The sequence below is a fragment of the Panicum virgatum genome, chromosome 3K, assembly GCF_016808335.1.
Source record: "Panicum virgatum strain AP13 chromosome 3K, P.virgatum_v5, whole genome shotgun sequence".
Taxonomy (NCBI): Eukaryota; Viridiplantae; Streptophyta; class Magnoliopsida; order Poales; family Poaceae; genus Panicum; species Panicum virgatum.
Window position 1 is genome coordinate 17,648,230 of NC_053138.1, and position 14,601 is coordinate 17,662,830.

Genomic DNA, 14,601 nt, shown 5'->3' on the forward strand with positions numbered 1-14,601 from the left:
GTAGTGGAACCGAAAAAGGTGTATAACTCCTCCCAATAGATTTTCTTCAAAAAAAAAATAAACTCTTCCCAATAGCCCAGGAGACTTTCAGGAAAACTCTCGTAAGAAATGCACCCGAGATATCCATCGACACCGAACGGGAAAACTTCAAATCAGCTGCAGTTTTTTTTTTATGAAAAGGATTCTGATTTCTGCCGACCGTTCCTGTGATGCACCTAGAACAAGCTGACCGAACCATCTTTTTCTACGGCCCTGTTCGCTTTTTTTTTCCTGGCTTATTTCGGCTTATTTTGGCTTATTTCTTCTCACATGATACTATTAAATCAGCCGAAATCAGCCGACTTTTAAATCAGCCGAACAGCCCCTACACCCATTTCGTTCTTGACACGCCTTCTAAACGCTCGTGCAGAACCTCGAGAAACCGGTAGCGGAAGAAAAAGGAGAGCAAGCAACGTGGTGGTGCCACCCGGGCGCGAAGACGCCGGCCGCCGGCGGCGGCGGCCGGCAGGATTCGGAACCCGCGGCCGCGGCGGTCTGGCCTTTGGTTGGAACTCGGGGCCAGGTACTCGTCGCGTGGCGTCGCGCGCAGTGACCAGAGAGGTCTGGGCCCATGGGGTGTGGGGTTTTGCCCCTGCACCCGAACCCATCGGATGTGAAACCCGTGGGCGCCCGCACCCCATAGCCAGCCCATGGGTCCGCCTGCGTCCCCTTGTCGCTCTCGGCTTTATAAGGGCGGCCGCGAGGCCCCCCTCCCCATCTCACCATATCCGCCGCCGTCTTCTCGTCCTCGACCTCGCGGCATCTAGATCCCATCCCGTCTCTCGTCGTCGCGGCACCCTTCGCCATGGGTAATTGCACTCTCTTGCCCCGGATCTCCCCGCCTAGGCCTAGCCGCTGCTCCGTTGTGCTCCATTTACGACCTAGCCAAGAGGGTTTTGCTGACTTGTTTCCTTCTGCTTTTCGTTTTGCTGGCTGGATTTGGGGGTGCAGGCAAGATTAAGATCGGAATCAACGGTGAGTTTTTGGCTTCCTACTAGTAGTTCGTGCTTGTTTGGTCTGTGTGCGGTTGAATCTGGACTGATCTGAGTGGGTTTCTGCTCGTTCGCGTCTGTGATTGGGCTCAGGTTTCGGAAGGATCGGCAGGCTCGTGGCCCGTGTCGCCCTCCAGAGCGAGGATGTCGAGCTCGTCGCCGTCAACGACCCCTTCATCACCACTGAGTACATGGTACGCGCTTCGATCTGTGAGTTTTGCTCGTTGCGGTCATACGGTGTGTAGATCTGGTGGTTTGGGGGGGGGGGGGGGGGGGGGGGGGGTAGCGCCGATTCGTGAGCTGGCGTGCATCAAGTGGTTAATCGTTGCATCTAGAGTTGTTCTAACTCCTTTACTCGAGTTCCACAGATCGGGGGGGGGGGATGTTGGTCTTGTTGCTTAATTATAATAATTCTATCAATATAATTCTATCAATCTATCCTGGCAGTGGGGTATGGGTATGTGCAGCTTGAGATTTAGTTCTTCGCATTGTGCTTAATTTTGTGGGTTGCGCAGCTTGAGATTTAGTGCTTCGCTCTGTGTTTAGTCTTGATAGGGTACTGCGCTGTGAATTTTGTGTCCTGTCCTCATGGTTTATGTGCTTCCCCTGTCCTGTGTAGACCTACATGTTCAAGTACGACACCGTGCACGGCCACTGGAAGCACAGTGACATCAAACTCAAGGACTCCAAGACCCTTCTCTTCGGTGAGAAGCCGGTCACCGTCTTCGGCTTCAGGTAGCCCCCTGTTTCTGCTTTATTCATAGATGGGTTAAGCTTTCTGTTCAAGCTGTGAGCTGATGTTTGAGCTGCCGCAATTTGAAAGGAACCCAGAGGAGATCCCGTGGGGTGAGGCTGGCGCCGACTATGTTGTGGAGTCCACAGGTGTCTTCACTGACAAGGATAAGGCTGCGGCTCACTTGAAGGTATAGCTGCTGCTTGATAGTCTCATGGCTGTTATAGAATGTTTGTAGTTCATTTGTGTATTATGTTCTCCCGGTTTTCTAAATATACGCATTTTGGGGTGGGGGATTGTATACTTGCAGTTGTGACAAATTAACTGATGGTCCACTTAGTTGGGCTTAGCAAACGGTGTGTTAACTTTTAGCAGTATTTTTTCTTATTTAATAACTTGCAGTATGCATGGCCTGGGCTTAATGGTAGCTTCTTGGTTGAGTTGATCATCTACTTCTGACATGCTGTAGTAACCTGAGATTTGGAATATACTCTTGTCTAGTCTACCAGTTTGGAAGTCTATTTTAGTCTATGCTGTTTTAAGCATAGATACTGTGTGACTTTGAAACAAGGTAGTTTTGTGTCATGATTAGGATTAACATGGTGTCTATACTATCACTTTACTTCTCATGAAATTAGTTTTAGCTTTGTGGTTCCCCCTCTTCTAGATAAGTTCTGATGCTTTCTTTAAGTTTTAATTGCCTGTTTCTGACAGCTGCATTTCCCTTTGAATAATAGGGTGGTGCCAAGAAGGTTATTATCTCTGCTCCAAGCAAAGATGCCCCGATGTTTGTTGTTGGTGTCAATGAGGACAAGTACACCTCAGATATTAACATTGTCTCCAATGCTAGCTGCACCACAAATTGCCTTGCTCCCCTCGCTAAGGTGTGCTGTTGCATCTTTTTGCTTTTTTAGTTGTTTGTGCTCTTTTGGCGTAGATTGGTTATTAATTAATGATGTCTATTTCCTTAAACTAGATCATCAATGACAACTTTGGTATCATCGAGGGTCTGATGACTACTGTTCATGCCATCACTGGTGAGTTTTGTTTTGCTGTTGAGCAATCTTTTGTACTAACATTATTGGGAAGGTACTTGTAGTTCGCTGTAAAATGATTGCATGATACTTCTATGTCAGCCACCCAGAAGACCGTTGATGGGCCATCAGCCAAGGACTGGAGAGGTGGCAGGGCTGCCAGCTTCAACATCATTCCCAGCAGCACTGGTGCTGCCAAGGTATATGATAAACTCAAAATGTTGGACTCCCTCCATCGTGAAATATAAGGCATTTTTGTTTGTCGAGTCAAACCGCCCTAAGTTTGACCAAGTTTTTAGAGAAGAGTAATAATAATATTTTAAATGTCAAATGAGAACTATATTTTCATAATGTACTCATTTGCTATGTTAGGTTTTGATATTTTTCTCTATAAATTTTGACTAACTTAGCCTACTTTTACTTAGGACAAATCAAAATGCATTATATTTCAGGATGGAGGGAGTATGCTTTGAGCTAATATTTCCTTTCCATTTGTTTGAAAAAAACTGATTTGACCTACTGGTTTGGCTGTCAATTAGTGGTAGAAATGTGATAACTTGCTTTACTGTGTTTGGGGGTTTACTTAGTTTTGTGAATTAATTTATAATACTTTGGTCCAATCTGACCTGAAATAACATAGCTAAATGAGCATGCACATACATAGTATCCGGGCGTTAAAATGACTGCTGTATAGGTGCTAACTGATACCATGATACACAATCAATACTCTTTTTAGTTAAATGGTTGCTTATTCCACCTCATTATTATTCTTGATGTGATTGTATCCATTCCATATTCTAGTAAATTTATTCAAATTCTGCATGCTGACTTTTGTATTAATGTGTTGCAGGCTGTTGGTAAGGTTCTTCCTGAATTGAACGGCAAGCTCACTGGTATGTCTTTCCGTGTTCCGACAGTTGATGTCTCCGTTGTTGACCTCACTGTTAGACTTGAGAAGGCTGCCTCGTATGAGGATATTAAGAAGGCTATCAAGTAAGTAGTTTTTTTGTTTATTTTTAAAGTTAATATTCACGAGTATCATAATGTTTCTTGTTGGGATTCTCCAATGCTATGTTCAAAATGGAGTGATGGTTCTTGGTACTTGTTTCTTGGTCCATGTTTCTTGCGTGGTTTGAGATCACAAAACATCATTGACATAATTGCTTTGGTTTTACAGGGCCGCGTCTGAGGGGCCTCTCAAGGGTATTATGGGATACACAGAGGCGGATTTGGTTTCCACCGATTTCACTGGTGACAGCAGGTACTGAATTTTGTTTTGGGTCCTTTTAGAAATCAGTGGACTAACACTTACGATGATGTCTGGTGATTCTCTGCCGTATTTCATCATTCTCTGCCGTATTTCATCGTCATTTCATTCCTTCCTCTCAGGTCGAGCATCTTTGATGCCAAGGCTGGAATCGCTCTGAACGAGCACTTCGTCAAGCTCGTCTCTTGGTACGATAACGAGTGGGGCTACAGCAACCGTGTCGTCGACCTGATCCGCCACATATTCAAGACCCAGTAGAGCATTTCCGCTTGATGGTTCTATTCCCATGGGCTTTTCTGGTTGTGGACCGGCCTGCTGCTTGTCTATGCAGGGAATAAATGTGAATGGCGCCCACCTTACGCCAGGATTCATGCTAAGTTGGGACATGGGTTGCCTTTTGTTTTTCGTATCAGCCACCATCCTGTAACGAAATTGCTAATATGGACCTGGGTTAGTTTTTTGCTCGTGAAGAATATAAACAGGCGGTTGTAATTTTGCTGTGTTGGTGGTCGGTTTGTTGAGTTTTTGGTGATGACATTCTCGTGCATGGTCCTGCTTCTTAGTTTTCTGCTGTCTTATGCAATCATCATGATTGGTTCAGCTCACTGTCTGCATCCATTGGATTTAGCTTGTGATGTCATTGATAATAGAGTTGAAAGGAAAAGACCCCAGTATGTACAGCTAATAAGCAAGCAAATGGCAAGAGTATTTTTTTATGTATGTGTTCGGAGAAGCCTGCAGAAGCACACCCAGAATAGGTTTTGTTGGTAACAAGGCAAGTGACAAATTTGGTGTTTTTTCATTATTATTCATGCAGCTTAATACTTTAATAACTGTATCACACTTGGAAACTTAGGAAGCTTTCCATGTTAAATGTTGACAGCCATTTTGAATTCAACAATAGTTTTAAATATTTCTACAGTGAACTGGAGTTTTAAAAATACCTTCATACTTTCAAGAATAGTCACTTTGAAACATTAAGTTTTAACAAGTATATCTGCCTACTATTGTATTCACCATGGATATACTTGTTTGCACGTACTCACATGCTTCAGGGATCGGTATCAGTCAGCATGTCTATACATGACACTCATTTCTTTGTTCTTTTCAAAAAAAAAAACTCATTTCTTTGCTTTGGATGTTGCCACTTGGCTCCTGGTGGTAATCCATAGAAGAACAGTGTTTGGTAACCCAGTTTATATAGTAGGCGTGTCCCAGAAAATACATGACCAAGAGTAAGCGAGTTAATCTGTGTCTATACTTTATGCTACGCTTCATTATTACATTGAATCAGCCACTTCCATGGTTTTTCATATCAATACACGCCCTTAAATTTTTCAGAAGGATTATATGGTTAGGGGATCTCAGTTATCGCCTCAACTTATCATATGAAAGGATACATGAAGTTATATCCAAACAGGACCGGGATGGATTGTTTGAGAAGGTCAGGTAATTTGATGCACTACATTAATTTACTTCCCTAGAATTTCCAGCTCACGCTTCTCCTCTATCAGCTGAGAAAAGAACTAGGGAAAGGATGCAGATTCGATAGTTGGGTTGAAGGAGCTATGAGCTTTCCCCCAACATACAAATACAAGTTTAACTCAGAAAAATATGTAAGTGACGCGACAAAATCTGAGAGAAGAACACCATCGGGTATTGACATGAGGCGGCGTGGCCCGCGGCGGTGGGGCGGGACAGGACGCGGCCGGCGGCAGGCTCCGCGGGCCCGTGATGAGCTCGGTGTTTTTTTAAAAAATTATTTGATTAACCGAAACAAACAGCAAACTGCCTTAGAAAATAGGTCATTTATTGTGACCTTACATCCGAGGTGGTTGCCAAAAATACCTCGATTAAGCGTTTTTGTCCGCCTCGGTTAATAATTTTTGTAGTGGCGACATGGATCCTTCAAAAGTAATTCTCCTTTCACCTTTAGTGTTATCAATTATGAAAAAAAAATTGTGCGGTGAGAAATGATTGTTAACCTGTTATGCCACTTTGAAGTTCATGTCACTGTAATATTTTAAACCAGGAGGTATTAGAAAATACAAATGGGATGAGAAATACAAAATTTGGTCGTTTGGTTCACAGAAAAGAAAGAGATGGCCATGACATTTCAGTATTTCACACGCATGCTCATGTGGACCAGGCAATTCTTGATGCCGATTTCAGAAATGCCTGCAAATCAAGTGGGAGGGCAGCAAACAGGCATAGTAGGTGCGTGACAGATAAGTGCGTGGTTCAGATTTTTGACACAATTATAAAGATGTGGCAGATAAACAGGCAGGCTGCTTTCTGCAAGATCCCAGTCTACTCTTAACTTGTACCATCTTAAAATAACATAACTTGTATCAGTAACACATTTAAAGTTAAGGCAACATCATCATCTCAAGACAATCTGGCGACATCTCCACCATAAAATTCATGTAGAAGAATGCATATGCGACATCTCCACCATAAAATTCATGTAGAAAAATGCATATGCTAATAGTCAGTAACATATATATAGTAAGCTCAGTACAATGATTTTGAGACATGCCAAGAGGTTCTGCTTGAAGAGATGGATCCTTGCTTGTTGAAGCAAGCGAAACATTTTCCATGTCCGATTTTCCTTCTGATCTGCCTAACTGACTAAGGGCAGGTACAGCAATCGGCGAATCGCCGAACACATCAGCTGCCTGACTGAGCTGGAGGAGAGTCTGCGCCGAGCTTGTCGCCGCTTCCGTCGTCGAGCGCGTCCACTGTTCATCTACTGTTCATCTCAGTGTTTATCGTACTGTTTTACTGTTCATTCACTGTTCATCCGCGCATAAACAGTACAACAGCCGATCCGCTCCGCTCGGCGCTCTTATTGACCATGCTCTAAGAGAGACGCAAGAAACGTACTACAACGAAAGCTATCATAGTTCAGATAGGACCAAACAGGAAGAACTGTTATAAACTGTTAGAAGCAACCTCATTTCCGTGTCAATAAAACAGGAATGTTTCATATGTGGCCTTTTCGATCAAAAGCATATTCCATATGTAACCTTGTTAACAATAGATGGATATATAGTTAAAAATAATATAATGTAAAATAAAATCCAGCGGCCTCAGATATGCTTAAGATGCAAAAATAAAAGATAGAGTAACTTTCACTCAACCCCAAGCAACTCGACCTACTAGTGTGCCTCTTTTGACGGTTTGACCCCAGTGTGACCGCTGAATATTGGCTGAACACCAGTACACTACTACTATATGTCTGCTTGGGTGTGGCAGATAGTGTGCATATCATTGTGTCATGTTAAACTTGGCCGACAACTACATGTCAGGCTCAAATGTTCAGAGGTCAGGAGCAAATATTGACGATTGGACGTTCTTTACTGCTATGGATGCCTAGCAGAGGTGGTTTGGAGCTTTGGCTCATCTTTTCCTGAAATATGAATAGGAGATTATCACTATGATATGTAGAGAAATATTTGGTGTTTTCTTGAAAGTAGAATGATACAATTCTATAATTTTTTAAGAGTAGAGTCCATCAGCAGTCTCTAAATTTGTACTGTTGTGTCATGTCGGTCCCTAAACTTGCAAATCGACTGTTTTGGTCCTCAAACTTCTTCATCTGGATCATCTCGGTCCTCAAACTTGTTTAGCTATGTCATCTCAGTCCTTAAACTTAGAAATCACCCATTTAGGTCCTCAAACTTGTTCAGTTGTGTCATCCCAATCCCTAAACTTGATTTTGAGTCTCATAAATCAAAACAATACAATCTAAAAAACTCTATATCAAAAAAAGAATTCATAACTTTTTTATATAAACTTGAACCAAGACAAACTTTATATCAAAATAGTAGCTCTCGACGCGATCTACAACTTTGTAGTACAAAATTTTCTTAATTAAAACTGTTTAGGGTCCCAAAATATTGTTATAAGTCTATAGCTTTTGAAATTTAAAATTAAATTTTGGGACACTAAATGATTTCAAATAAAAAAGTTTTCAACTACAAAGTTGTAAATCGTGTCGAGGGCTATAATTTTAATATAAAGTTTATCTTCATTTGAGTTTATATGAAGAAGCTATGCATTATTTTTTGATAGAGTTTTTAGATCATATTGTTTTGACATAAATGAGACTCAAAATCAAGTTTAGGGACCGGGACGATGCAACTAAATAAGTTTAAGGATCTAAACAGATAATTTCTAAGTTTAGAGAGATGACACAGCTAAACAAATTTGAGGATCTAAATGGTCGATTTGCAAATTTAGGGACCGGGATGACACACAGGTACAAATTGAAAGATTGATGATGGACTTTACTCTTTATTTAACTTATAAATGAAATATGATCATTTGAAAGCGTGCGCACCTGCAGTACCTTGTCCAAACGACATGTAAATCTGATCGAAGAAATAACATAAATACATGGCATTTTATTAAACGCTTGGGGAAAAATAGTAGGAGTAGACAGGAATTTTAGTGTCTTTCTTTCTAATTACAATGACACTAGGTCCTCGATTTTTTTATCTTTCTTTTAGAAAAAAAAAAACAGTATGGCTGATTAGAACACATCGTTCTATAGAAAAGGCAGCCAACGCCTAAAGCGGCCATCACGTTTCAGTCTCAGGCATGCTCGGGTGGCGTCTGGGCAGGGGAGCTGCTGCAGTCGTGCGCATGGCGTCCTCTTCCTCCTCCCTCCCCTCCTTGCCGCGGCTATCCATCCCGGCTCACCGAGCACACCACGAGGCAACCATGGCTGCTTCGCAGCCTTCGCTCGGCGCCTCGCGGATTCTGCGTAACGGCGGAGGGAGGCAGATGCAGGTAGTTCTTTGATGCCCGGAGCTGGTTCTGATAAGTGATAAGCTCTCCAACCTTCCGTTTCTTGTATCAAAATCTTATCTCTTTTTTTTTTGTTCTTGTGATCTTATCTCTTGCTTTCGCGGCGGAAGGATCTTGTGATGCAGAGGTGGGCCGAGATGGTGTTGTGTTGTGGCGCGGATTGGGGATGCGTGCCGCAGCTGTGGAACAGGGTGGTTCTTCGCAAGTGGCTTAACATCGGCGCGGGGTCCGGGGACTCCGACTTCAGCGCCGACGAGCGCTCCGACGGCGAGGCCGACCGCGAAGGTTACTTACCCCGTCTTCTCTTCCACCGCTCCCTTTCTTGAACGCAGTGTTCTGACTTCTAAATTTCTAAATCGATCTGTTTGCTCAAACTTGCTCTTGTTTGGAGGGAAATTGGGGAGAATTTGGTTCGGAAGTTTGGGTAGGCGTTGACGGTAACGCATAGGAGACAACAGTGTTGCAATGAAAGTTCTTTCTTGTACGCTACTGTTTTGTCTCTGGTGATTTGACTTTACAAGTGGACCAGAAAAATGTTATTCTGTATAATTGGTCAGTTCACGCTGGATTATATTGCTTGCTTGATGATTGCTTTAATGGTTTATTGTAAGTGTTCATTGATTGCCATCAATTCGATATGGTATGGAAGTATGACCATCTCTTTCGCTGAGAATGCTTGAACCATTGTGATGTGTGGCTAGTAGTTTCTTCTGAACAGAGATTCCTAGCTATTGGCATATTCAATCTTTTAGGAAAGCTATTAAGCATTGCACATTGCCTTTTAAGGTAACTTTTGTCTGTTCTTTGAATCTTTGGGAAAGAAACAGAAATGGTGACGTGACCACCATCTTCAACTTGACCTCACTATCTAATGGTTCTTGTGCCCCACATTCTAGAACTTTTATATATTTTCTCTTTACTGCAATAAAACCTGCATTTATATATAGTCTCTGCTTTTATTTAGCTTATGTTTTTTACTGATTTTTCTTGAAGATTTTCTGGATAGATTTTGATAATCATAAATTGCGATTGATGTATTTTTAATGGCTTTTCTGCAGACCTGCCTGGTTGGAAGTGTGAACTATGTAATGAAGAAAGGATATTAGCTGGATTGGGTGCAAGCACGACTGGTAATTTATGAGCACATAATGTTCCCCCCAAAGAAATGAGAAGTGTGCAGAAGATTAATGTCTAATAATTACTCCCCCTTTTAAATTATAGGTTGTTTTGGTTTTTCTGGGTTCATAGATTTTGCTATGTATCTAGAAAAGTTAAAACAGCTTATAATTTGGAGTGGAGGGAGTATGTTTCTTTTTATTTATTTTATCTTTGAGTTGGATCTGGTTGATTGTTAGACAAGGAAGTAGGTGCACTATAATGCTGGTGAAATACCCACCAGGGCAGATGAGATGCTAGTTTGATTTTTTAGAGATAGCAGAGTTATTTGCAGTTAATTTTCCAACTTGGGAGCTCCTGCTGACTCAGTTTTAGCCTCAACTTCTGCCTCTGATCTTCCTGAAAAAGCTTATAGAATTCTGAATTTACACTGTTCTAATGGGGATTTTCTGGCTCTTCTTGGTAAACATGTCAAAATGATTCATGGGTGATAATGAACAGAAACATAATTGATGAATAATTAGCAAGAAAATCTGGATGTATATCAGTATTTGTTTTGATTTAGTCTAAAGTCCATTTTTATTACATTAGGTGTCTGGTTGGTAAGGCATGGGTTGACAGGTTGCTTTATCTGCTGGCACAACCGCTTGCTTCTTCATTATTTTTTCTTCTTTTGCTTTTGTGTTCTGCACAAACACCTGTTTGATAAAAAGTCTTGGATTGGCGTGTTGCCTTATATGTTAACAAAATTATTGGTGCCTCGTAGGTTCGAATGATGTACCTTACAGGCTTAGAAGGCACAGATCAGAGATCCTTCGTGCTCAGTATGTTGATGTTAGAGAACTCAGGTAATCGCCTAACAGGTGTCTCCATTCACCTTGTCGTCTAGTTATACATTTTCGACGGTACTTTTCTTTCAGCGTCTCCTCTAGTTGTAATAGTATTACTGCTGCTCATTCATCCTGTTATACTGAAACATTTCATATTGCATAAGATTAGTTATAAATAGTTAAAATTTTCTACTAGGCTGGAACTGAAAAATGTGCTAGTTTTAAGTTTGTGATGATGTTCTGGTTTAATATGCAGGATCTGCTTGGGGACTTGGAATGTTGGAGGAAGATTTCCACCCATTGACTTAGATATTGAAGAATGGTTGGATATGGAGGATCCAGCTGATATTTATGTTATTGGGTAATTAACCACTATAAAAGTTCACTTTAGGTGTACCAAACCTACTGTTGATTCTATAAAAATGTTTAGGGAACATGCACTGGATAATTGATTACTTATTGTATTTAAAAGTTATTTGACTATCGCAGGCAGCTTAATATGCTAGTATGTTTATTTAACTTTAATGGTTATTTAATAGGTATCTAAGTATGTGAGCCGCCTTACATATGTATGATAGCTTGCAATTTGGCAATGAGATGATACTGCCACTCATTTCTTGATTAGTTTTTGGTAAAAAAAGAATTTCATTTACCATGGAAATTAGGATCATCTTTCAGATTTCAAGAGATCGTTCCACTCAATGCTGGGAACATATTTGGTGCTGAAGACAATCGTCCAGTTTCTGTATGGGAGCAAATCATTCGTGAAACTTTGAATAAGAATTTTTCAGATAAATCAAGGTTTAAATGTCATAGTGATCCTTCTTCAGCGTCAAGATTCAATACATCAGATGCAGCTCTTTCCATGGAACATGAATCGCTTAGTGGGTCCGACAATGATAGTGATGGGGAACTTCAGCCGTTGATTGAGCAAGGCCATGATTGTCGACTTCAAGATAAAACAGATGAGAATTTTGAAGCTTTTCCAGAAGAGGGTTTAGATAAGAGAGTAAAAAGGGAAAGGCCAGAATTTGTACGGATGATAAGTAAGCAAATGGTGGGAATATTTCTTTCGATTTGGGTTCGGAGAAGCCTGCGGAAGCACATTCAGAATTTGAGAGTATCAACTGTTGGTGTAGGCGCGATGGGTTATATTGGTAACAAGGCAAGTGCCAAATTTCATATTCTTTCCTTATATTGTTCATGCAGCTTGACATTTCAGTTATAACTGGATTATACTTGGTTAGAAACATAGGATGCTGCTTGTCACATTATGTGGTATCTTCTCCTGATGCGAACTGGAGTTTCAAAAATGCATCGTTTGGAATTTCCATTCCTTCATGGACACTGAAAAGGCAAATAGAATTTTCTTAAGGAGAGCCGATTAACTGTCTGATATTTTGTTCCTTTAAGTTCAACATCTTCAAATTTTATCCGCTACCCTGCTATCGTCTCACTCAGCATGGATACACTTGTCTGACATTTGTCCCTTCAATATACTTTAGGGATCAATATCAGTCAGCATGTCTATACATCAGACTCCTTTCTGCTTTGTTTGTTGCCACCTGGCTGCTGGTGAAAAAGATGGAGATGACCTAAAAAGGAATTCAAATGTCGAAGAAATACTTCGAAGAACAGTGTTTAACCCAGTCCATACTGTAGGCATGCCTATGAGAATACATGACCATGAGTAAGTTGGCTAATTTGTCTTCTGGTAATTCGTGCTATGTTCCGAAGCTGACACTCAATTATCCATGTGTATCTACTGTTATATGGTGATCATTAGATGGTTGGGTAAAACTCAATATGTCTTCCTATGGATGCTATATCCAGCCATATGTTCTTATGTTCAATCTTTTTTCCTTTATTTCAGAAGGATTATATGGTTAGGAGACCTCAACTATCGGATTGACTTATCCTATGAAAGGGCACATGAACTAATCTCCAAACAGGACTGGGATGGATTGTTCGAGAGGGATCAGGTAATTTGATGGGCTAGTAAATCAGTTTGCTTTTATAGAATTTCCAGCTCATGCTTCTGGTGTGACAGCTGAAAAGAGAATTGAGGAAAGGATGCACATTTGACGGCTGGTTTGAAGGAGTTATCAGCTTTCCTCCAACATATAAGTATGAGTTTGACTCAGGAAGCTATGTAAACGATGAGAGTAAATCTGGGAGAAGAACTCCTGCATGGTATGTTGTTCTTCTAACCTTCAGATTCATCAATCAATCATTCTAGGCATCAGCACTGATTATACCAATAACAATAAACATGCATTCTCATCGACGTGTGTAGGTGTGACCGCATTCTTTCATATGGAAAGGGAATCAGGCTACTTTCCTACAAGAGGGGGGAGCTTACACTTTCCGATCACCGCCCTGTCACTGCAGTTTACTTGGCTGAGGTTGAAGTTTTCCGCCGTAGAAAGCTGCGGAGGGCTCTAACATTCACTAATGCAGAGGTTGAGCACTACCTATCATCCCAGGACGACGGGCTTTCTGAACCAAAAAGTCTTTGAACCATGATACATGCAGTTTCTTAGCTCTGGTTCCAAGTAGGTGATGTGGGCACGTGGCCAATGCCAGTTTCCGGAACTCTGTCAGAGAAGGTTCCGTTGCATTACATATTCTATCACAAGCGGCTTATTTATGACTCCACCACATTCATGGATTAGATTTGCTGCACGCATGTTTTACCAAGAACATCTCAAGCATTATGCTTCATTACAGGAGTCAAGGCAGCGTCATTTGAAATTTTGGCAAATTTATGCATAAGTGCTTCCTCACTTTATCGTTGGTTAGGAAAAGGTAGTTCATTTTTCCTTCTAACATGGAGCCATAGCCTTCTTATCAGTCTGATGATATGTGGCTGGAAACTCGTCAGAAGTTCATGCTTGTGTGACTTTTGTCATCATACAGCAAATTTCTTGCGTACATACTCTTTATTGATTTGAAAATTCACCTGAAATCTCTGATTATCTTTTGGAGCTCGTTGTAGCAAGTATATTTTTTTTTACAAAATACTCCAAATATTTCAAGGGAGTTCATATCAAAACCATATCACAGCGCAGTCCTACATGCTGTTTAATGGCAGGCCAAAATTCGTAGGCAAAAAAGGAGACAAACTTATATAAATACATTCCTCACCCAGGGAGGACGCAGTGAGCAAGCAAACACGAACCACCGCCGGCGGCGGCGGCGGCCAAGGAGCGTGAGCCGTGAGCGCTGAGCGGATCACAGCTCTCTGGCTGATCCGCTGATGTTTGCCTGCAGCAGCCGGCAGCCCGCCACGGCACGGGAGGCTTGTGCCACCGTGCTCGATCTCTGGGCATCCAGCGATGGAAGCTTTTGCTCTGCTCGAGGTGGAGCTGCCGGCTTGAGGCGAGCTGATAGCAGGCCGAGGGAACGCCGGCGCCGGAGCTGACCCCTCCTGCTCGTGCGCCGCCGACGGGACAGCCGCGTGCCGGCGTTGACGACGCCGTCCGGCGCCGTCGCTCGCCGCCCGTCCGTTGAGCTTCCGCTACTGCCGGTCTGCCGCTGCCGCGGCGCGCCCTGCTGTCGCGGTGGCTTCGCTTCGCTACGATTCTACGAAGACGACCGACATGCTGTCAACGGGCAACCCACCCAATCCGGACCGCACGTGTCCGATCGGACGGCCGGCAAGGACCCGGGGTGGACGGTATTTGAAACACCGTCCACCCTGGTCCGTTTCTCATATACCGTCCACCGCAGGGAGCGCGGCGCGGCTCCCCGGAGCGCCGCCGCGTTCTGGCCG

The 14,601-nt window shown here is 42.4% G+C and overlaps 2 protein-coding genes across 2 annotated transcripts; both read left to right on the plus strand.

Moving 5' to 3' along the window:
- The first annotated feature begins 696 nt into the window (after window positions 1-696).
- On the plus strand, window positions 697-4,665 carry LOC120698009 (glyceraldehyde-3-phosphate dehydrogenase 2, cytosolic-like). The gene is made up of 11 exons (XM_039981440.1): window positions 697-848; window positions 991-1,014; window positions 1,125-1,225; window positions 1,651-1,766; window positions 1,855-1,954; window positions 2,502-2,648; window positions 2,741-2,801; window positions 2,901-2,998; window positions 3,649-3,791; window positions 3,976-4,059; window positions 4,188-4,665. Exons 1-11 carry the CDS (start codon window positions 845-847, stop codon window positions 4,321-4,323), a joined length of 1,014 nt encoding a protein of 337 aa, XP_039837374.1. The 5' UTR covers window positions 697-844; the 3' UTR covers window positions 4,324-4,665.
- Window positions 4,666-8,630: 3,965 nt separating this feature from the next.
- LOC120698010 (type IV inositol polyphosphate 5-phosphatase 3-like) lies at window positions 8,631-13,783 on the plus strand. The gene is made up of 10 exons (XM_039981441.1): window positions 8,631-8,862; window positions 8,991-9,165; window positions 9,939-10,010; window positions 10,763-10,844; window positions 11,083-11,187; window positions 11,505-11,991; window positions 12,332-12,516; window positions 12,700-12,808; window positions 12,877-13,019; window positions 13,123-13,783. Exons 1-10 carry the CDS (start codon window positions 8,671-8,673, stop codon window positions 13,343-13,345), a joined length of 1,773 nt encoding a protein of 590 aa, XP_039837375.1. The 5' UTR covers window positions 8,631-8,670; the 3' UTR covers window positions 13,346-13,783.
- The last annotated feature ends 818 nt before the right edge of the window (window positions 13,784-14,601 follow it).

Coding starts and splice junctions, on each gene's coding strand:
- LOC120698009 (XM_039981440.1), top strand. Junction 1,767..1,854: donor GTCACCGTCTTCGGCTTCAG/GTAGCCCCCTGT, acceptor GCAATTTGAAAG/GAACCCAGAGGAGATCCCGT. Junction 2,802..2,900: donor TACTGTTCATGCCATCACTG/GTGAGTTTTGTT, acceptor CTTCTATGTCAG/CCACCCAGAAGACCGTTGAT.
- LOC120698010 (XM_039981441.1), top strand. CDS start 8,671: ATGCTCGGGTGGCGTCTGGGCAGGGGAGCTGCTGCAGTCGTGCGCATG. Junction 10,011..10,762: donor ATTGGGTGCAAGCACGACTG/GTAATTTATGAG, acceptor GGTGCCTCGTAG/GTTCGAATGATGTACCTTAC. Junction 13,020..13,122: donor GGGAGAAGAACTCCTGCATG/GTATGTTGTTCT, acceptor CGACGTGTGTAG/GTGTGACCGCATTCTTTCAT.